This window comes from Lepidochelys kempii, chromosome 5, assembly GCF_965140285.1.
Source record: "Lepidochelys kempii isolate rLepKem1 chromosome 5, rLepKem1.hap1, whole genome shotgun sequence".
Taxonomy (NCBI): domain Eukaryota; kingdom Metazoa; phylum Chordata; order Testudines; family Cheloniidae; genus Lepidochelys; species Lepidochelys kempii.
The window spans coordinates 60,454,145-60,478,717 of NC_136384.1; the positions used below are offsets into that span (position 1 = coordinate 60,454,145).

At 41.5% G+C, this 24,573-nt stretch overlaps 1 protein-coding gene across 11 annotated transcripts in view; it reads right to left on the minus strand.

Annotated features, from left to right (window-relative positions):
• Window positions 1-24,573, minus strand: part of KIAA0825 (KIAA0825 ortholog) — a 419,202-nt gene that overhangs the window by 53,623 nt on the left and 341,006 nt on the right. The window contains exon 21 of one of the 11 annotated variants that reach the window (XM_073344498.1): window positions 5,989-8,645. The exons of the other annotated variants lie outside the window; for them this stretch is intronic. Coding sequence (XP_073200599.1) covers window positions 8,639-8,645 — 7 coding nt within the window. The 3' untranslated portion in view covers window positions 5,989-8,638. Of the gene's footprint in view, window positions 1-5,988; window positions 8,646-24,573 lie in introns of those variants that run through there. 11 annotated transcript variants of the gene reach the window in all.

Here is a 24,573-nt window from a genome sequence, read left to right on the forward strand (position 1 = left end):
TTAAGAGTGATATACTGAGCCTCATTCTGGAGCCAAAGCTATAGGGCTCATCAAAGCATGTGCAGATCCAGGGTTCTTAGCAGTAGTCAATGCTGTGAAAAGCTCCCTACTGCACCTCTGTTGAGACAGGATAAAGAAAGAGATATTGAGCAGAGGCAGTAATATCCCAGCAGGGGACTCCCTTGAGATGCCTTCCCCAACACCCAAATTACATTGCCACAGTGAGTAGGGGGAGCTTTTTTGGACTACTCTACCATGGATGATGGTGTCCCAGAATGAAGACTTTCTCCCTATTCCTGCTGATGGTGGTGTGCAACAAAGGCTTCCCCTACAGATGACCATGCTTCAGTGGATGGGCAGTGGAGTGGAGAAGGGATATTGCTTTCTCAGAACTTTCCTCCAATGTCCCAGCACATTAAAAGGAGGGGGGTGTCTTTCTTTCAGCTTTCCCAAACCTTGATGGTGCTTATGCTCCAACAGGAGAGAGAGAGCTTTCCCTGGCCTTACACTACAGGGGTGACCATGGATGTAGTTTACAGTTGCGGGAGGTATTCCCCCCCCAAACTGCAAGCCTCTGGCAGGCGTGGCATTTGCTCCCCCCACACAGCCCCATTAGCCTGACTAGAGCTGCCCCCCAAATATAGAAGTCAATGGGGGTGACCCACTCTAGTGGGTCAGCCAAGGCCCAAAAATGTGCTTTGATCGGTCTTGTTAAAATAAGCTCAGGTTTTCCAATATGGACAGAAACTGGTTTCCCAACTAAATCAAAATAAAGTTCAACTTGTGCTATCAAGGAAGCCATACTGAATACGGTTTCTGTTGAGTGCATTTTCCCTGAAGTTATTCTTTCATCCCCACTCAGAGTGTGAATTTAGCCCCTAAATATTCCCCATTTCCTTTTCTTCTCCCTTTCTTCCCACCATTCCCTTCCTGGATGGTATATGGACAAACTGACAATATGCCGGATAAGTCGCTCCACAGCTTTGTATGTGTGTTTGCACACAATGACAAGAGTTTATGTGTCACAGTTCAGGGTAACTGCAGCTGTTTTTCCTCTCTGTGGTCCAACAGGGGCACCCATTCTAGACTCCTGGGTTCTCAGCCATCACCTCTTTTGGGGCAGAGACCCATGTCTCTCTTCTTTCTGACCAGGGCATTTACAAGCTGCATAGTCCTCTGACTATACTGTAACATCCCCAGCAAAAGAAGGCTAGAAAGCTTGCTTTGCTTCTCTTCTCTGACATGGTAGACAGTATAATTGTCAACAGTTATAAGTTACCAGAATTCTTTCTAAGTAACCGTTTTTATTATTAAGGTGAAAGCATTATAGAGAAAACATATTAAAAACAATAAAAGACTCTACATGCATGCTAATAAGATCACTAGAGATCACCTCCTCACTCCAACAAGGGCTTTGGTTGATGATTAGACCTTCACACCTCACAAAGAGGTTTTTCCTGTGGTCATAAGTTCATCACAGCTTCTGCTCAGAACAAGCCATCCAAGTCTTGTTGGGACCTCTGCGGGTAAAAGATCTTCCAAGACCTCCCAAAGGATTTGGGCCCTTTTGTCCAGAAGTCCTGTCTATTTGCTGGATCATAGAAGTCCCTGAGTCAGTTTTTACTCAGGAAATTTACCCCAAAACGCTTTCTTTGTCTGTTGATCCCTGGTAGGGTTGCCAACTGTCTAATCACACAAACCCAAACACCCTTGTTCCACATCCTACCCCACTCCTTCCCTGAGGCCCTGCCCTGCTCACTCCATTCCCCCTCCCCCCGTTGCTTACTTTCCCCCACCCTCACTCACTTTCACTGGGCTGGGGAAGGGGTTTGGGATGTGGGAGGGGGTGTGGGCTCTGGGCTGGGGGTAAGAGGTTCGGAGCGTGGAAGGGAGCTCCGGGCTGAGCCTGGCGCAGGGGGTTGGGATACAGGAGGGGCTGCAGGGTGCAAAGTCTGGGAGGGAGTTTGGGTGCTGGAGGGGGCTCAGGGCTGGGGTGTAGGAAGGGGTGCGGGCTCTGGGAGGGAGTTTGGGTGAAGGAGGAGGTTCCGGGCTGGGGTTGGGGTTCCAGAGAGGATGCAGGATGTAAGCTTTGGCCAGGAGGCGCTTACCTCAGGCAGCTCCAAGTCGGTGATACAGCAGGGCTAAGGTAGGCTCCCTGCCTGCCTTGGCCCCACGCCGGTCTCAGAAGTGGCTGGCACATCCTTGCAGCCCCTAGGCCAATGGGTGCTGCGGAGTCAGCACTTAGGATGGGGGCAACACACGGAGCTGCCGGGGCCCTCCCACCCAGGGTCTGCAGGGACATGCCAGCCAGGAGCGGTGTGGGGCCCGGGCAGGAAAGGAGCCTGCCTTAGCCCAGCTGCGCCGCCAGACTTTCAGAGCCTAAAATCTCCTGGTTTGGCGTCAGTAGCCTCCGGGAGATAGCGCATGATTCCGGGAAACTCCCGGCAAAACCAAGAGGGTTGGCAACCCTAGACTCTTGGAGAATTCGGTTTGAACCAGTGTATGCAAGCCTCTCTCCAGGTGATGGTAGTCCTCAGGTGTTACAACCTGAATGAATTTTCCTAACCACCCCCAATTGTTCTTAGTTCCTAGAGGGCTCTGGTCCCCCTTCCAATTGGAGATATATGCAATACCTCAATGGTATATAAAAATTTGCATTTTTTTAAAATGTATTCCTAAAATACTTAACTTTAGTTCAACAAGATTTGTCCAGATATTGCAGGATATTGTTACATCTGTCACAGTTTACACACAAGAGTTATCACTGTACAGTATCTCAAAGAAACAAAATGTTAGCTGCAGTTTTAGCGATGAACACTTGTAGTAGACTTCATAAATTCTTCTGTACACAGAAATAACTAGACCTTCTTGAACCCTCCTAGTGATTAATTAGAAAGCCTGTCTTACAGATTTTTCTCTCAGGTGTAGTAACCTTGTAGACCTTCCCATTAAGAACTAATAAATAAATGCTTGGTTAAGCACAAACGGGTTGATAGGCAGTGAAAAAGAGTGATGATCTTGGTTTTTATGCAAGATGTTTTTACCTTGTCATTTTACCTTAGAGGACAAAATAATCCCAAACAAAAATAAAGTTTTGAAATGCCAAGTATAATGAATTATTTAGAAAGATTCAATCATTATTTTTCCAATATGAATATAATACCTGAAGGAAAACAGTGCACAAAAGATATAGACTTGCAACCAGGCTGCAGTACTTTCATAATATGCTTCTACTAGATGTGCTTTAAAAAAAAAATCAAGGAAAAACATACCTACTAAAATAGATATTAAACAGAATGCATGAACCACCAGTACTTGTGTCATAATATGTCTGCACATGGAAAGATAATCCTATAACACATTTAACCTCTTAAAACATTGTACTTTTCAACTGTTTCCACAATGCAGGAGATGTCCCTTTAATGGAAATTTGACAGTCTTAAAAAATATAATGAAATGATTGCCTATTCTCACAGATTACTTGGGATATTAAATGTAATAAACATGCCTCTGTATTGTATGCATTATGATAATAACCTATGTTGGCTGCTAACTCTTCTCTTCTCTTTTTTTACATAAATCTTGTGAAGAAATATAACAAACAAGGAACTTTCAAGATCAGCTGAAACAGCATGATACTCTTAGCACTTTCAACCTCTAATACAAGTTTTCTTAAAGTACAATAATCATTTTAAAAAGACTGGGGAGAAATAAATCCATGATTCATAAACCTTATACAGATATGCGTATTCACTAATCTAAGAATTAAATAGCTAAGCTAGTTTAAATCATATGATTTTCATATTAATAGATATAAGATTCCTAGACTCAATTCTCTTATGAGACAACAAGAATATTGATTTGTTAGATGATACCGTGCAAACATTTTTTTAGTATAGCACACTCCAACTTTAATTTCACCATATTATGCATAGGCTTTAATTATACAAGCACAAATGATTTTTCCCAGGTTGGGGGCCATCAGAGTTTTAACCCAGTACCTTCAGCTCTACAGCACAGAACTCTTCCACTTGAGTAAAAGAAACAACCCGTAGCAGAAGGAGGCTTTTATATTCTGTGGAGAACAGCCCTTACAGGGGAACATGACACACATGTGGGAATGTGTGACAGGGCTGTGAGATGAAAAACACATGCCATGGCTGTGTAAAGTTAATACCTGTTTTGCCAGTCATCAGAAAGCCAGTGACTCAATGTAATAAAAACACTGTGATTATACTGTCACAGCTCTTATTCCAAATACACTGTATATTTAATGGCTTTAGAAACTTTGATACATTTTGGAGTTGTTATATGCATCGAAGACTTTAAAAAGAAAAAAGACAGATTCTCCGCTTTACCAAGGTGAGTGATGATTGGTGTGTGTACGTGTGCGCAGGGAGGTGAACGGGAATGGGAAGGAGGAATGCTGCCAAGGAGTCAATTTAGGCTCCCTAATTCTCCAGGTACTCTAACTCACGCAAGCTAGGAAAGAGCCCTAAAGTACAATACATCTGCTGAGCATAACAAATCTGGTTGTATCTCTTTGGCAAGAGGCCAGAGTACAAAAGAGAATCTGGCCCTAAATATAGACAACAGTTTTGTCTTAGAAGAAAATCACACATATAAAGAAAATGCCTATTAAACAGTGAGGTCCAAACCTCAGTATGCCTGTGAAATCTCTTCTACAAAAAAGTAGAGTTCAGCCAAAAAGCTGGGCAAGTTTGTAATATTCTGCAAAATAAAATAACTGTCGGTATTCTGAAACAGCATGAGATGTCAGATGCTAAGCACATCACTGGAAAAATAAATTTAAATAAGATGAAGTGTGCTGTGCAGCGGTAAGAAGCACATAAATTTAATTTGACCTGTCAGCTGATAGTTGAAGGGGGTGTGCCCAAGTTTAAATAAATCTTCATGCTGCTTTTACTAATTAACATTTGTAAAAATCTTAGGGTATTTTCAGCAGAGGTAATTCTTCACTTTGCCAGTTTAAAGTTCATCATTTTTCTTCCAAGACCCTTACTGAACCTGGAATTGTGTGATAGTAATTAAATTCTTGAATTTATGACAAAATTGCCACATTTTAACCCTTCTTGTGTTTCCTAATTTTGAATTCTGCATTTTGACAGCTCAACCGTGTTGATTAATGCCTTCTAGGAACCCCTATATGGTTTGCCTGTTAGCGATCTAATTTTGTGCAGGAATGCTTGGGCTGGTATGTTGAACTGATTCACCACCCAGGTGGCTACATTTGGACTAAATGAGCTGTGAAGGGTTTCATCTCTGCCCATCACAATCTTCCTTCATGGAGCCCCACAGTATGCAGCCACTGCTCCGACATGATTTGTCGCAACCCATCAATAGAAAATAAATGATTGCCATTCTCACTTGTCAATGGGCTTGTCTTCACTTCAGCTGACCTAATGATTGGAAGCTCAAAGGGAACATTTCCAGTCTTTGTGGAGCATGATTATGACTGAGCACACTACTCCCTTATGCATCTTGGCCAGTAAAAACATGTAGGGAAAGCAAATTAATTGGATGTTTTGCGCCAATGATTAGAGCATTATACATGAATACTATAGAAGCTTATATTAGGCAGTCAAGACTGGTTCATTCCTGACATTTATTTGCTTAGTGTAACATTATTAGTAACTGCTTCATTCAAGGTTACAGCATTTATTTCTGCAGAAGGAAACAATTATAATATAAAGATGCAAAAATGCAAGTAACAAAATGACCTTGATATGATCAGAAATCTTTTTATGATGAAGGTAAATTAAAAGTAAAAGAGATCTCAATTGGCTTTAGAGTCATACCTTTGTCAGATATTTTAACAAGTATTTTCTTTGATTACCAGAGATAGAGATTTGCAGAATATATAAATGTTAAATTCAGTAGACAAAGAATAAGAAAAATCAATAAGAAGTTGTAGCTGACATCTTTGAACTAACAGCAGAAAAATGCAATAGCTTTTCAGGCCACAGAAAAGAAAATGAGACAGAGAAACAGATGTGGCATGGTGTTAATTCAGATTAAATAACTACATTTTGAGATACAGTAGATTACAGGGAAACTGTATTAAAATAGGTTTCAGAGTAGCAGCCGTGTTAGTCTGTATCCGCAAAAAGAAAAGGAGTACTTGTGGCACCTTAGAGACTACCAAATTTATTTGAGCATAAGTTTTCGTGAGCTACAGCTCACTTCATCGGATGCATGCAGTGGAAAATACATTGCGGAGATTTTATATCCTGTGACAAAGTTCCTACTCTACCTTGGTGGGTCTTGCGCTTATTGGCGGATTTGCTCACCTTGGAGCTTCACGGCAGCCCTCAGCTTGGCCGTTTTTCTGAACCCACAGTCCAGGTCGACTCCTCCTGTGTCTGACCAGGAGTTGGGAGGATTTGGGGGAACCCGGGCCCGCCCTCTACTACGGGTTCCAGCGCAGGGCCCTGTGGAATGCAGCTATCTAGAGTGCCTCCTGGAACAGCTGTGTGACAGCTACAACTCCCGGGGCTACTTCCCATGGCCTCCTCCAAACACCTTCTTTATCCTCACCATAGGACCTTCCTCCTGGTGTCTGATAATGCTTGTACACCTCAGTCCTCCAACAGTCTGCGTTCTCACTCTCAGCTCCTCTTGCTCCCAGCTCCTCACACACACACCACAAACTGAAGTGAGCTCCTTTTTAAAACCCAGGTGCCCTGATTAGCCTGCCTTAATTGATTCTAGCAGCTTCTTGATTGGCTGCAGGTGTTCTAATCAGCCTGTCTTAATTGTCTCCAGAAGGTTCCTGATTGTTCTGGAACCTTCCTTGTTACCTTACCCAGGGAAAAGGGACCTACTGAGCCTGGGGCTAATATATCTGCCTTCTATTACTCTCCTATAGATACATGCATCTCACCTCCTTTCTGCAGGGGTAATTTTCCTTGTGTATCTTAAACTAATAACATTACTCTCCTATAGCAATCTGGTCCGACCCTGTCACAATACACAGAAAACATGAAACAACGGGTGTTACCATACACACTGTAACAAGAGTGATCAGGTAAGGTGAGCTATTACAGCAGGAGAGCGGAGGTGGGGGTGGAGGAACTTTTGTAGTGATAATCAAGGTGGGCCATTTCCAGCAGTTGACAAGAACATGTGAGGAACAGTAGGTGGGGGGGGGGGGGGATAGTTTTACTTTGTGTAATGACCCATCCACTTCCAGTCTCTATTCAAGCCTAAGTTAATTGTATCCAGTTTGCAAATTAATTCCAATTCAACAGTCTCTCGTTGGAGTCTGTTTTTGAAGTTTTTTTGTTGGAGGATGGCAACTTTTAGGTCTGTAATCGAGTGACCAAAGAGATTGAAGTGTTCTCCAACTGGTTTTTGAATGTTATAATTCTTGACGTCTGATTTGTGTCCATTTATTCTTTTAGGTAGAGACTGTCCAGTTTGACCAATGTACATGACAGAGGGGCATTGCTGGCACATGATGGCATATATCACTTTGATAGATGTGCAGGTGAATGAACCACTGATAGTATGGCTGATGTGATTAGGCCCTATGATGGTGTCCCCTAAATAGACATGTGGACACAGTTGACAACAGGCTTTGTTGCAAGGATAGGTTCCTGGGTTAGTGGTTCTGTTGTGTGGTGTGTGGTTGCTGGTGAGTATTTGCTACAGGTTGGGGGGCTGTCTGTAAGCAAGGACTGCCCTGTCTCCCAAGATCTGTGAGAGTGATGGGTCGTCCTTCAGAATAGGTTGTAGATCCTTGATGATGCGTTGGAGAGGTTTTAGTTGGGGGCTGAACGTGATGGCTAGTGGCATTCTGTTGTTTTCTGTGTTGGGCCTGTCCTCTAGTAGGTGACTTCTGGGTACTCTTCTGGCTCTGTCAATCTGTTTCTTCACTTCAGCAGGTGGGTATTGTAGTTGTAAGAATGCTTGATAGAGATCTTGTAAGTGTTTGTCTCTGGCTGAGGGGTTGGAGCAAATGCGGTTGTATTGTAGAGCTTGGCTGTAGACAATAGATCGTGTGGTGTGGTCTGGATGAAAGCTGGAGGCATGTAGGTAGGAATAGCGGTCAGTAGGATTCCAGTATAGGGTGGTGTTTATGTGACCATCGCTTATTAGCACCGTAGTGTCCAGGAAGTGGGTCTGTTGTGTGGACTGGTCCATGCTGAGGTTGATGGTGGGATGGAAATTGTTGAAATCCTGGTGGAATTCCTCAAGGGCTTCTTTTCCATGGGTCCAGATGATGAAGATGTCATCAATGTAGCGCAAGTAGAGTAGGGGTATTAGGGGACGAGAGCTGAGGAAACGTTGTTCTAAGTCAGCCATAAAAATGTTGGCATACTGTGGGGCCATGCGGGTACCCATAGCATTGCCACTGATTTGAAGGTATACATTGTCCCCAAATGTGAAATAGTTATGGGTGAGGACAAAGTCACAAAGTTCAGCCAGCAGGTTTGCTGTGACATTATCGGGGATACTGTTCCTGATGGCTTGTAGTCCATCTTTGTGTGGCATGTTGGTGTAGAGGGCTTCTACATCCATAGTGGCTAGGATGGTGTGTGGATTGGAGGCTCTTTCCTTGATAGCTCTGTCTGGATTACATTGGCAAAAGGCTCTTGCAATTAGAATACGTGTTTTATTTGCTGTGGATAAATGGCAAATTGTCAATGTGTGCCAAGCATCTTTTAACAGTGTTAAAACAACAGGATGTATAAAGAGATTTTATTAAAATATTAGTTTTATATGTTCAAATATGGCCAACTAAAACACACTTTAAAAATATCAGAATATTCAAAACCTGCATTTACATACACAAATTAGGCTACCGCAATAAGGGTGCCAAGTTTTGCAAACTGGGCCCTGAGAATTCAAAGAAGGAAATCATCTGTGTAAATGACGTATTTGAACAATTTCTGACATTTCTCTCACAAAATACTGTATTCTTTAAAAAAAAAAAGCAGCAATGCTGCCAAATCTTGGCATTTTATCGTGTACCTCATGATATACGATGTTTTAGTTAAATGATCAGCCCCTGAAGTCATGTGATTATGTTAGTGTCTCAGATTTTATTTTTTTAAAAGGTTTCTAGCCCTTATGGTTGAAGAAAACTTTGAAAATGTGAACCCTAATGACTCAGAAACCAGAAGACAAATAAAAAAAAAAACCCCAAACTTATTTTTCTTAAAATCTCATGGGTTTTTTCAAGCAATTCTTATTATTTTGAGGGACAGAGCCATGATTTTTTAGCAACTGGCAATACTGACATTGCAAACATCTATAATATATAAGGCAGCAATATATCAGGCCCGATCCTATAAATGACTCTGTGCAGGTGCAGGGATGCGCCTACACAGGTCAATTGCAGAATTGGTGCCTTATGCTGGATTAGAAATGCTTTTAGCAGAGACAGACAGATTACATGGGTAGACATTTAAATACTGAAAAATGATCACATTAACTTGTAATTCATGGATGTTGAAAATATAGAGGGGATACAGTGGAAAAAAGGGATCAGAGGAAGATTGTGAAGTAAATGTTAAATTAAAAAGCATTTTGAATCCTCTTCTGTTTTCCAAGCACTTTTTTGACACTATGTCCAAAATATCCCTTATCCTGACACCTGGCTGCAATACTGTTTACCCATGGCTGACTCATTCTAAAAGTTTTTTCAGTTTATCTTTTCAGAAATGAAAAAAAAAAATAAATCTAACAAAAGTGCCACATAAACAAAATATCTACTGTGCAGACTGTGAATATGCCATTTAATTCCAATTGTTATTGAAGATCTTTTATATCACAACCAGAAATTCATCACCAACTAATCAAAATAACTGAATTCTCTAATAGCCACCAACATGTGAATACATAAATATTAAATTATGTACACCCACTTCTTTATATTAAATATAAAATACTATATAGTATAATACTATGTTATACATAATATCACACACACAAACTAGGTTAAAACATTATTAAGGTTGCAAAGTCAAGCACTCAAAAGTTAGGAAATGTCAGAATTACGGTTGCCAGGTTCAACCTTAATTTGATCCCCTTATGATACAGTCTTTAATAATATGATCACATTTTTTTCCACAAGAATCTGCCTCAATCAGTGCACCGAATGAATGGTGTCAGTTAATGAGCTGCTATTCAGTATTTCATTTTCTTCTTGTTGTTCAATGTGTGGTCCCATTCCTTATTTATTGCTCACTATTTAAAAGCCTGTTCTGAAGATAGAATTATTCATTTCCTCATGGGCTTTCAGATGGTGTTCATCACTATAGTATCTAAGTGCTTCACAAACATTAATGAATTTATTTGCAAACACCGCTGTGAGAGGACTCATAGAATCATTGAAATGTAAGGCTGGAAAGGACTGCAAAGATGTAATTTAGTCCATCCCCCTACACTGAGGCAGGAATAAATAAATCTAGACCATCCCTGACAGGTGTTTGTCTAACCTGTTCTGAAAAAGCTCCAATGATGAGGATTCCACAACTTCCCTAGGTTACCTGTTCTAGTGCTTAACTATCCTTATAGACAAAGTTTTTCCTAAGGTCAGCTTAAATCTATCTTGCTGCTGCAAACTAAGCCAATTCCTTTTTATTGTTCACGCATGGACATGGAGAAAAGTGATCACCATCCCCTTTGTAACAACCTTTTACATATTTGAAGACTGATATCATGTCTTTCTCCCTCCCACCGCCTCTTTTCCCCAAGCTTCTCTTCTCATAAACATGTCCCTGTTCTTTAAACTTTCCTCATAGGTCATGTTCTCTAAAACTCTATCATTTTTGTTGTTCTCCTCTGGACTTCCTCTAATTTCTTTCTTAAAGTGTGTTGCCCAAAACTGGACACAGTTCTCCAGCTGAATCCCAGATGGGTAACTGAGAGAGACAGATATTAAGGTCAACAGTGTCCACTAATTTCAGGAGTCCAATTTAAGACATCAAGGACCTGATTTTTCAGAGAACGTAGCATTAAATAGCACTTTATTTGTTCAAACAACAGCTCCCATTGACTTGAGCTGTAGATCTGAGTGCTCAGCATTTCTGCAAATCAGACCCCTGGGTCTCAAGTCAGGCAACCACACAATTAGTGACCACCTGTGAAATGTTTGGTTTAAGTAATTCGATTAGTGTCACTTGGGAATTCTGTGGCAGAGGCAGGGATAGAATCCAGTTCTTCATGCATTCAACTGCCTTAACTATGAGACCACCCTTTCCCTTCCTGCAGTCTCCTGTGTCATTCACTACACACCTTCCAGCTTCTGTAACAAGTGAGGCAAAGATGCTACAGGCAACAGCCTCCTTCACTATACAACCCTGATTCACAGCCCAGCACAACTCCATTCTGTGCACTGAATGAAGGAGAAGAAAAAAGTACTTGTTCATGTAATTAAAGACTATCATACAGCTGTAACACATCTGGTCCAGTCCCCTCTCTCGACAATCATCAGTCTGAGCTCCATGTGCTTGTAAGCTCCTCCCCTACAGCAAATCCAAGTTTGATCTCACTCCTTCTGTGAATCCTGGGTTTGATAAGTGTCCTTAGGGTAGGCAGCCCTTCCTGCCTTCACTTTCCTAAGATTGCTTTTCTTGCATGTGATAGTGGCCTGGTCCCTTTGCTCAGAGATACATCACCTTTCTAAAAGAAGTCTCTGTACCCTTTTTTGCCCATGTGTTTCAGCTAGGGGAATTCCAGGTTCCAGCCCCACACCCTCCCTCAACAGAGTTGTATAGTCATTCAAAGTCAGTGGCCTACCAGTAGAAAACCCATTGCTTCTATGAGGGAGATTAATTCAATGTTGATGGCTGTCTCATTGTTAGCCCTCTGAGATGTTCCACATCACAGCAGGACAGTGGTTAGCACAGGCTGACCATGTCAAGATAAAGCTCGTTCTCAACACAATCTGGATGTCTTAATCCAAGATGGAGGGTACAATACCTCCATCTTGGATCAGTTGGTTTAAACCTCATTGGGTGGAATGGGTGGAACAACGGGGATAAATGTGAGAAAGAGTTAAGCTACTGTGTGGAATCAGGTAGCTGAAAAAATAGCAGCCTCCACCCAAAACACAGGCACCTTTCACCACACAAAATAAAGGCACACGTGGGCAGGTTTTCCCTAGGTATTGTTTTGTGAAGGTTTGGGTGTCTGGGACAGAGAGGCAGCAAGACCAGAAAAGCAGAGATAGCTTGGCCCTGAAAAAAGTCTAAGACATTTTAGGCTCAGTGCTGTCTAGAAAGGGGCTTGGAGCTGTGAACAAAGAAACTTGCTCCTGCTGTTTGATTCCTGCTATCTTCAGGCAAACAGGACTTAGTACATTCTTTGTAAATAAAACAGGACTGAATCAAAGAAACACTTGACTGCACCCTATGTTTCTCCTACTAATGGGAACAATCCATAGGATCCCAAATGAAGGGGGAAAACAAACTATTGTGCATAGATCATCTTCTTTTTATTAAACAGGTGCAGTGGAATTTCAGTCACTGCTAATCATATTTAAATATTCCATTTTCCCATTCACGTTTTATAAAGACATATTAGCAATTAAATTAATTTTGAAATGAATTAGTTTCTCTTTCACAATTTTTAAAATTTTATTTCTAAAGAAAAAGAGTAAACAGATTCATTTTGGAAACGTTAAAGGCCTAGGATGATCTTTTGTTTACACTTTTGACCTAGAGACTGATTCTTGTCTTGTCCATTTTAGTTTCATTTTATATCCTTGTAATTCCTTTGAATACAGTGGGGTTACTCTTGATTTGTAGGGTTAAATGAGAATTATGTCCCTAAAGTGTCCAGATAACATGTCTACATGATAATATTTGTATATGCCACTTAATAAGGAAAGTTAGTTTGTTGATCATGGCAAGTTGAGTAAACTGAACATGACTTGCCCCTATACCTATTCAGTTGAAGAGTTGCTAGAGAAGGAAATTCATAATTGTCAGCAAGTGAAATTCAATTGCCTAAATTTTCAAAAGTGACTGCTGAATTTAGATGCTCAAATTGTAGCAACTTGATTGTCAGAGAATTGCTCAGCTCTTTCTGAAAACCAAAAGTGTCTTGGAAGTGTCTGAAATTGGACACCTAAAAACTGAGACAATCAAAATCCCTAGTTACGTTTGAAAATGACACGAATTTCATCACAACCTGCAAGGACAGTGTGCAACAGATGATGGGAGAGAAATCCACCACTGTACTAATATAACATATAATTGACTTACTAATGCAATTAACGTCAGATGTTATGCTCATAAGAAGACAGGAGTTGTTATATTAAATCAGATATCTGAACTGTCTAATTTTGGTATCTTGCCTTCAGCAGTAGCTTGCTTGCTTCATAGGAAGGTAGCAAATAAAAATTCAAACAACCATTAATGCAACTAGGGTACAATTTTCAAAAGTACCTAAGGAGAATACAGTGTGCAATTCTGGTGTCCCATGTTTAAGAAAGATTAAATCAAACTGAAACAGCTGCAGAGAAAGGCTACTAGGATGATCTGAGGAATGGAAAACCTACCTTACGACACCAGACTCAAAGAGCTTGACTTTTTTAGCCTAACCAAAAGAAAGTTGAAGGGAGATATGATTGCTCTCTATAAATACATCAGATGGATGAATACCAGGGAGGTAGAGGAGTTATTTAAGTTAAGTGCCAATGTGAACACAAGAACAAATGGATATAAACAACAAGTTTATCAACAACTTTAGGCTCAAAATTAGGCAAAGGTTTCTAACCATCAGAGGAGTGAAGTTCTGGAACAGCCTTCCAAGGGAAGCATTCGGGGGCTGGGGGGGGAACCTAACTGGCTTCAAGACTGAGCTTGATATATTGATGGAGGGGATGGTATAACGGGACTGCCTATGATGCCATGTAGCAAAAAGCCCCAATGGCCAGAGACAGGACATTAGATGGGGAGGGCTCTGAGTTTCTACAGAGAATTCTTTCCCAGGTATCTGCTTGCTGGGTCTTGCCCACATGCTCAGATTGTAGCTGGTTGACACATTTGGGGTCAGGAAGGAATTCCCCCATGTCAGATTGGCAGAGACCATGGAAGGTTTTCACCTTCCTCTGCAGCATGGGGCATGGGTCACTTGCATGTTTAAACTAGTGTCAACAGTGAGTTGTCTGTAACTTGACGTCTTTAAAAGTACTTCAGTAACTCAGCCAGAGGTTGGGGTCTATTTCAGGAGTGGGTGGGTGAGGTTCTGTGGCCTGAAATGTGTAGGAGGTCAGACTACATGATCAAAATGGTCCCTTCTGACCTTAAAGTTTACGAGTCTATGAGACTTATGTACCTAAATCCCATTTTCAAAAGGACCATATTAAACCCTGGGTATAGGGCTCCAGGCAGAAGAAATCTGCCTGCAGGGGGCATCCACAGAAGTGGATCATACCTATGATGTATCAGATCTATCCAAAGCTCGCATTGCTGACACACATTTGGCAGTCTTATCACGCCTATCTGCAATTTAGGTATAATCATTACACAAGAGAGTGAGAGAGGTTAGGGTATTCCATCCCTCACCACCTCCCAATTAAACCCCCTTTGACGTAGGCCATAGGTTCTGGTCTAACTTTGTATAATGATTGACGTTAATATTTCTGTGCTGTTCACCACCCCTGTACTGATCAAAGTCTCATACACCAGTCCTAGTGACATGCAACTATTAATCCCTTTTATAATACAATAACAGAGGCTGCTCAAGGTCAGTTTAGGCAGGGCTGGGAATAGAATTCAGGTATCTAATATGACAGATCCAAGGCTCATAAATTCATCACACTGCTTTTAAAAATAAATATGCCAAAGCTATATTCTTTCCTATGCTGCCTGTAACTGCTGTTTTAAGCTGAGACTCACTATCCCACTGCTCTCCCTGAAACAGTTGTGTAACTGACTGGCAAAGTGTATGTAATGTCCTCCCCTAGGATACTTGACTTTGCCAATCAATGGTTTTTAACATTTTTTTTTTTAATTTATACTGGTGGCCTACAGCGGTGTAAGGCCTATATTGCTTTATATTGGTGGCCTACAGCGGTGAAATGTTCTATAGCTTTGTGTGCGTGTGTATATGGGGCAGCTATATATATATATACACACACACACACACACACTCCCTCTCTAAAGTCAGCAATTTCAACAGGAAATGGATGTTTGCTGCCCCCTATATGAGATGGATTGGTGGGTCTCGGTTTTAGCTGCCCCATTGTAAAATCACCACTATGTGGATGGTGCTGGCTGGGGAGGAATTACAGTCAGAGACACACTCCACTTGTGAGGTTCTGAGCACACATTAAAGCTGTTCTCCCTTGTTGTAAACCTCAAGGAAGGGCCATGGTATACCTTCTCTCAGTGCTCCCAAAGCACATATGGTCCTGCTGACTTGAGGAGCTGCAATTCGGTAAAGGGAGTACAGTGAAAGTGAGTCCAACAGTGCTCAGCCTCAAACTGCAGGAATAAGCAAGCATTTGCTGTTTGTGGGCTCATAGATCTATGCATACCCACTGGCCCAGCTACCTTCCTGCAGAAAAAAACAGCATGAAGTTCTGCTCTGCAGCGCATGACAATGGTGGAGTACTTCTGTATGGCCGCTCTGTAGCATACTCTCCATGCAGTGCAAATGCAATAGTTCTGCTGCATTTGGGGCCTTAAAGAGGATTTGCATTTGGCCCTATATACACAGCATTCACTTTACTTAACACTAAAATTCATCTGCTTATAGAATGGTACACAGACGCCATACAATAGCACACTGTAACTAGTTGGAATTGAAGAAGAAATTTAGCTAGGTAACATGAAATTACATAATCTGGAATTAGATCAGAACACCGGTGTTATTATGGCTCTGCTCTTGCAAAAAGTGCCATGGAACCTTTAATGAGTATAAGTGTTCAGGGGAACTTTGATTTTGTATCTGGACTTCCAGCACTGCAATACACCCTAACACAATATTGGGGCACTACTATGGTGCTGACTGCCTGTTACTACATTTTGTTATAGGTGAGAGGGCACTGCCAGCAGGGTGCTTTCTGCGAGGGCATTTGACTCTGGAACATTCTTCCCTCGTTGATCAAACAGAGCCTGGGTTTGTTAACCTTCTAGTTTTGCTGCAAAGCTCACCTTCCTCTTATTTCACTTTTCTTTTAGCATTCAAGGAAGGAATGAGATGAGAGTAAAATGGGTTATTTATTATCATCAGGTAATTACATTTTGGGGCTGAACTGTGTTATGCTTGTGGAGGCACTGGGAAATGATTATCTCATTTTAATGTTTTGATTTTTAAAAAATTACTGTCACTGTGAATTTTAAGTTTTGTAATGTGCTCTCCGAATTTGGGTCAGTCGCTTCTAGAATTTAAAACAAAAAAAATCTAAAAAAGAAAGGAAAACCAAACTACCAATATTGCTTCCTGCAGTATACATCGTGATGTTTTCAAAAAACCATGCATCCTTGAGAAATAATATGTAACCTCAGAATTTCGGCTATATTATAATTTTTCAGGGTGGGATTTTCAAAGGAGACTAGGGAGTTAAGCATCCAAATCCCTTTGAAATTCAAAAAGATGTGGGCACTTGACTTCCTTAAGCTCCTTTGAAAATTCCAGATAACAGTATTACTGATCTGTGTATTGTAGTATTGTGTGTGTGTGTGTGAGCGCGCAAACACGCACACACACAATAAAACACATAAATCTTTAAAATAACATTAGGTTTAGGCAAACACTTAAATCAGCATTTGCACAATGTGAAATGGTGCCCTTAGTCTTCTCAGTAGTTGTTCTGAACAAGGGCTCAGCTACTAAGAGAGGAGTTAATGACAATTCTCTTTTAAAGAATAAAACTGCCTTTGTTAATTATTAGACTGAAGATTTGTAATTCAGCAACATAGGCCCACTAATAATTCAGCCTAGAAGAAATTTGCATGCTTTAAATTGGAGACATTTTAAAACACCATAGTTAAATCCTGATTCAAAGAAAAGTTCTTTTTTGGATTAATTTCAGCTTCTACCAGGTGGCATTATTTTTCCAATAGTCTCTTACTCTACACTTCGCATTTGAAACAGCTTATGTCCAACCTATAATTATTTTCTTCTAATTAGAGTAATTCATAGTTAATTATTCAAAATGATTCCCCTTCAAAATCAAACCCATTTCTTGCCATGACACTTTTTAAATGTAATATACAAATAAAATATTCCCAGAATGCAAATTTTTGTAACAAGAGAATGCATACTTTCCTTTCTTAAAAAGCATTAAAATCTTTCTATAGCAATAAAGGTTCTGGTAAAAGCTACATTACAGGCAAAATTCTCTGCTGTTGAAAAATGGTGTAAGAGAGAGTTTGGCCCCATGTTTAGCCAGAAAAGGTAAGCTGAACAGATTTCTTTGTTTATGAAAATAGGTAAGATGGCTTGATATAGAATACATTAAAACACAGAGACAGTAACGTAATATAAAATTAGAGACAGCCCAAAACGTTTTAACCTGACTAGACCAAGCTGAGTGAGATATGGAGCCTGAAATAAGCTGGTCCAACTTCCATGGACGTATCTGGGCCAAATCCAGAAATGATGTAAACAGTGGTGTAAACTAGTCAGAAAACAGCTGTAATTGTCAACATAGTGTAATTTGCACTGATGCAATGTGTGTACATAATGGCAAAGGATATGTAAATATAATTTACATGCCAAGGGATGGTATGAAAAATAATTATCTAGAGGGCTCAACCAGGCCATCTCCATCTTACTTTGTTATAGGGCATTATCTCAGCTCCTGGGGCTAAATTTAAACCTTATAAGTGTATAATAATCACTGGCTTCCAAAGAGTCACACTCACTTTTGCAAGGAGCTGAATTTGGTCCTTGAAACAGTGCATATTGCACATTTTTACTGACTCATTTAATACAAATTAGTGCAAGTTACTGTCTTGCCTCTTTCGCTCAAAAAGTAACTTACGCCACCAAGGCTGAATTCAACCCAAATAGTGAAAAAAGAGCAATAGTATAAACTAAGCAAGCAGTTTAACCTGTAAGAATACATTGTATTTTCTGCTAGATCATTTTTGACTGTTTACTGACAAACTTTGGGTATTATATGACAGCAGTTACATGATTCAAGAGCAGGTCACAATACTGAAGTGTTCCTCATACTGGGTCCGTATGCCTTTTAATATAACCTGGTTTATGTTTCATTTCACCTCTGCCTTACACACTGTAAGTTAGATTAAAGACAAAAAAATAGAGCTTCCGATCTCAGTTATATGTATGAAAAACCAGAATAACATGTAACATGAGTGGAACTCTAGAGTTACTTCATTAGCATCAATGGAAAACAGAGAGTAAAATCTGCAGTGTAATATAGTTTTCTAAATCGATTCCTATTTTTTATTTTCCTTCTAAAAGTTCAATGCCATGTAACACCTGATAGTATTAACTGACCTACCTTGATAGCTCCATCCTTTGGGCACTGAAATTAGAAATGGCCTTGAACAGCTATGTTTTGATTTTGTCAGCTTCAAATCAGTGTCGTCTATCTTTTATAGCATTGCCAACACCAAATGTTCAAAAATCATGCGTCACGCTCACCAAGAATCATGGGATTGGCTTTAAAATCATGAGATTCTGTACAAATAATAGACTTGGTGTTCTGTTTATTTGCTTTTTTAGCCTTTAAGATGCACCAGGGTCACATTTTGAAGCTTTCTCCACAGCCATGAGGGCTAGAAACTTACTTTTTCTTTAATAATAAAGGCTGAAGTCATCACATATCTACTCGACTCCAGGAGCTGGGGCTTAAAGGAAAGCAATAATTATGATGAGACTCATGACAAAATTATGAGAGTTGGAAACTCTGTTGCAAAGAGAAAACAAATATCTCACAGAGGAGCTTGCAGCAAACCATAGCACAGCATTGTCAAAATTAATGTAGGACCACGCAGAAAAACAGACAATATCACTGTCAAAATTTAGGATCATGTAGTAAGCCAGCCCCAGCGTTGCCAAAGTGCATCTAGGAATATACAATGAATCAGGATAATAAAATAGTCCTCAGCACTGCCAAGATCAGTGATATGCTAAGAAGCACAGTCAAGATCTTTACACAACAAGTTGAAGAAAAACTATTTCATAATGTTTTTGTTACGACAGTCTGTTTTTCTTGTGTTTTTCTCTACTTTCTGAGCACACATAACATTTATTAAGGGCCTGTTTACAGTTGAAATGCTACAGCTTCGCTGCTATAGCATTTCAGTGAAGACACTACCTATATTCCCTCCCATCGGCGTAGGTAATCCATTTCTTGGAGAGGCAGTAATAAAAGCCTGGTCTACACTAGAAAATTAGGTCAGTTTAACTACGTTGGTCGGGGTGTGGAAAATCAACACCCCTGAGCGGTGTTGTTAAGCCAATTCAAGTCCCATCTAGATAGCTACGTCGATGGAGGAATGCTTCCATTGACCTAGATACTGCCTATCAGGGAGGTAGATTACCTACGCCAACAGGAGAATCCCTCCCAAGGGGGCAGGTAGTGTTAGTGGAGCAGCTGTGCCCCTGTAGCATTTTAAGTGTAGACAAGCCCTAGGTTGATGGAAGAATTCTTCCATCAACCTAGCGCTGTCCACACTGGGGGTTACACTGTATTCTTCATACCCTGAATGATGTTGTTAAGCCGACTTAATCTTCTAGTGTAGACAAGGCCTAAGACACATACAAGTGGAGCACACTGGAAACCAGAATCCAGCATTAGTAAAGATGCTGGTGTAATGCCGACAGACCCTGGTCAGTGGGAGGGATTGAACCTGGGACCGCTGGAGCTTAGTGCATGAGCCTCTACCACATGAGCTAAAAGCCAACTGGCTGTTAGCTAAGGCTGTAGAGCAGTCTCATTTTATCTCTCTCTCTAAGTGTTCTTGGTGCTACTGGATGGGACAGAACACCACACCCAGAAAGTGTGTGGGTTATACTTGCTTGCTTTGTTGGAGCAAGTTTCCTACATATTCCGATGGCAGAAATCCACATTATAGCATCCAGGAAACTGGCCACATTATAGCAACACTGTTTGAAATAGATTTTCTTCAACGTGATGTTGTAAAGATCCGGAGTGTGCTTATTGCCCCATTCCAGAAGCTGTGTAATTCAAATCACAGCAGAGGAAACAATAGCTTTTCAGCAGCTAGTATGGGAGCACTAGCACGAGTAATATTTTAAGCTTCCACACAATTCTAGAAGCACACACACAAGCCAGAGTTTATATGTACAAATCCAAACTTAGAAGCACGGCTCCACAAGTGATGCACAGAAATTTATGCCTTTAGAAGTCTGGCCCTAATTGTAAACTCTACAAAATGCCAATAAATCTGATAGTCACTTAATTTTATTGGAAGCTTTATAATACCTAGCCTATATCGCCAAGACAGACATGGTTTAAAACTTTGTAAAATTCTCTCATCTAATTATCTTCTACCTATCCCTGTGAGCTGCAGAGCCCCACTGCCTTCCTCAGGCTATTGTCTGAATTATAAGAGGATCAGGGAACAGAAACAATGCTGTATGACCTCTCAAAACAAAACAACAAATTTCCTAGAATTTCAAATATCAGCAATGGAATACTCACATAAATAGGGTTGCCAAACTTTCAATTTCTTAAACCCGGAAACTACAGCACCCCCCTACCCTGCTCCCCCAATCCCCAGGAGTCACCTGCCACCTGCAGAGCTAGGCTGGGAGCTGAATTGGAGCCTGTCTACGAGATGCAGGTATGAGTCAGCCCTGACTGAGAAGGGGCTGGCGAGGGTTAATGACCTGGCACCCGCAGTCCCCACACCCTGGGCTAGGTGGTGGTATTTGCAGGCAGTGATCGTGGGGAGGGGGAAGGAGGGAAGAGAGGTGTTGTCAGTCTGTCTGCCTGATCAAATGGGAACAGGCTGGGGAAATGCCTTCTCTCCCCACACTGTGTCATAGCCCTGGGAGTGGCTTCCCACGAAGATGGGGTGTTTCTGCAGCGGGTGGGGAATGTGTGCAGAGCCGGGGAACAGAGAGGAGGATGGAAAATATGACATGATCCAAACACAATCCCACAGCATGGATTGGCACCTACCTGCCTCACAGCCATGCTGTCCCCAGCTCTCTGCAAGTGCCTCGCTGCAGTCACACAAGCTGTGGTGGGCACTGACTGGGCCCCCCGTTCTGGTGCCCCTGCGGGCAGTAACCAGACATTTGGTGTCTGGTCAGTACTTCTGACTGGACATTGTACAGGTCCCCTTTTGACTGAAATTTCAGGTAAAAACCCAGACACCTGGCAACCCTACATATAAACCGTCTACAGTTGCTCCATGAAGTGAAACAATAAATAAATAAATTAAATAAAATACATGACTTGCAAAACACTGATTAAATTCAAATAACGAATAACACTGAGAAAATTATCTGCTCAAATAATGTCCACCCCCACCCACGCACACACTAATTTCACTGAGTACTTTATTTGCAGTGAATTACTCATCTCTAAGGTTATGATTATTCCATTGACCTCTGTGACATTTTTTGCCCCTGGGTTGGAACTCCCAGCCAGTGTCCCTCTCTCTTCCTCCCCGCAGCTCCCAACCCCCATACTGGTGGGGGTACCCTGCAGCTCTCCAGCCAGGGGCGCCGGGGAATCCCCACAGTTGCCCAGTTGTGGCAGGCAACTAGCAGATCCTGCAGCTGCCCAACCGTGGTGGGTGGACTCCTTGCAACTGCCCTGCCGCACCTAAGAACCCCCCCGAAGCTGCCCAGACAGTGGGAACTCCCCGCAGCTCCTAGCCCTGGCGGGCGGCAGGGGACCCCCATGAGCACCCAGCTCCGCAGGCAGGAGGACCCTGCAGCTCCCACACCCCACAGCAGTGGGGGACCCAGGAGCCCCAGCAGCAGTGGGTGCTGAACCCACCTCCCCATTTTGTCAGGGATATTTTTAGTGAAAGTCAGGGACAAGTCCCAGGCTTCCATTAATATTTTTTTTATTGCCTGTGATCTGTCCATGACTTTTTCTAAAAATATCCGTGACAAAAACTTTGCCTTACTCATCTCTACATATTAATTCTTCCTTTCTTTCGATTGATCATTTGGCTACTTCCACCCATATCTTGCCACTGAACAAATTAAATTGCAAGGGTATGGAGGATTCTTCTATTTGGCTCTCCCAGGTTTTGGAAAAGTCTGCTTGTTTGTTGGGTTGGGGTTTTTTTGTTTTTTTTTTGGTGACCAAGAGAGCATGTTTGTATTGAATTTTTTTGTACAAGTAAACTGCAGTTATTTAAATGGCTGGGTGGACATATCCAGAATTCAGAAAAATGAAATTCTAATTTCAGAGGACATAGCTGAATTTCAGATAATCAGGGTTTGGTTAATCAGAATTTACCTCTATTAGACTTTGGTGGGGAAGCTTTTGGCAAATGGTTGGCTGAGCAAATAGGCCTCGCACTATAATTTAATCTCTTCTTGTAGCTTGTTACACAGCTAAGCATCCTATACCATGAACACCTCACGTCTGGTTTCCACTGTTTTTGTTCTAGGGTTGGCAGCTGCACTGAGTGCATGTCTCAGTTGGTCATAGATGGAGCAGTGGTGTCTGTGTCCTTATCCATTAATGGCCTTGTAGATTTAGGCAAAAGCCTTGAATTGGCACTGGAAGTCAAATGGGAGCCAATGGAGGGTGCAAAATTCTGCAGTGATGAATCCAAACTGGCTGTCCCACTAGGGAGATGGACTGCCGCTTTTGAAGCACCTGAAGTCTTTCATGCTTCCCTCTTCTGTTTTAGTTACAGTTTACCAGTCTGGATGTGACAGAATATCTGGATCACTGTGGCTATCAAATACTCTTTTTTTGCTTAATACAACACAGATAATAAACCCAAGTTAGCAAGTAGAAGATTCTGAGGGAAATAAAGAACTCCATATAAACATGAACAAAATGGTCCTTCACTTCTCACTGGATAGTTCTTATCTTTGTTAAACTGTTAAAAATCCATTGTGGTCATCGAAACATTAATTCAACTTCCTTACTCTTTCACATGTTAACATCAGTGAAGAATGCTGTATACATTTTCTGCAGACTTTATTATATTACTGAAAATAGGTTTTTTCTAAGCTTGTTGGTTAACTCATTCTGATCTTAGTGAGCACCACTTAGTGAGCACATTTTTGTTTTGTGTTAACAAACCTTTGTTCTGAATTACTTAATACTGATCATTTCATTTCTTCTGCTTTAATTAACCTGCATATTCCAGTCTATGATTCCATTTGGGGGCTGTGGGAGAGGAGGGAATCACCATCATTAATCAAATGTTTAGATTATGTTCTGAGATAATTGGACTTGCTCCTTTAAAAAGAAATTACTACACAACTAAAAAATCATTAGCAGTTTGTAAAACATATAAAAAGAGAATAAGTAATGTATTCTCTAATTTGAACCTTTAGGCTACCAATATATTTGGTCACAAAAGCTGCCTGCACTTCAGAGCACAGTAGCTAGAATGTTTTGCTCTTTGTCTGGCTATACCAAAACAAGGACAAGAGACACTTGACATGGATTTAATCAGATCGCAACTTTATTATTACTAGATGTCTGGGACTATCTGGTGGATAAAACTGTACAGTTCAGGTAACTCCATGTTCATTCAATATCTACGTGGAGAGCTTCCGCCAGGCCTGGTCTTTTTCCATCCAGGTCCCCCAGAAAACTAGTAACCAGACATTTGGTGTCTGGTCAGTACTTCTGACTGGACATTGTACAGGTCCTCTTTTGACTGAAATTTCAGGTAAAAACCCATTGCTAGTCCCATATTGCTGGGACCTTACCATTTCCCTCCTCCCCCCAAATGAGGGTTAAGGTGAGCTATAAAGAAGCGGGGTTGGCTCCTTGCCGGGTCAGTCATAGGAGCCCCAAATCCCTTCACCCAGTGCTGCTCTTTTAACAAGCACCTACTTTTAAAGTCCTTTACACAGCCATTTATCTGGTCTCTGCATCCCTTCCCTATGGAGTACCTGCACTGGACAGCCACCCCCCACTTACATAATGAGTTGCGACATCATAGCCTACTCCTTTCCCTACTCATCATAACATAGCTCCCCCCACCTCTGTGGAGAAGGCAAAAGAAAAAAATAACCCGCTCCACCTAAGCCAATCTGGTGGTGAGGGAAAAATTATTTCCCAACCCCCTAGAAAGGAGCGACTAGCATGATGCCCACAGCAGGTCCAGACCAAACCTGGTATTTTGCCATCTCCAAGGGGAGGAATGGTGGGTGCTTCTCTGGGAAAAGAGGCTTCTCCTGCCAGGCTTCCCCTTTTTCAACTCCCCAGCCCTTCAAGTCCCTGGGGATGAGTCAGTGTCGCCACACTGACCCACTCCCCGTTTTACAGCAGCCTCTGAGCATCTCTCCCTCCCTCCCCCACAACCTGTAAAGTGCTATTTCCTCTCCCCCCGCAAGCCAGACCATGCTCCCCTCTCCCCTTCTTAAAGGTGCAGTCATTTATAACAAAAAATATATTGAACAGTTGTTCATTTCAAGCAGAAAATGCATATT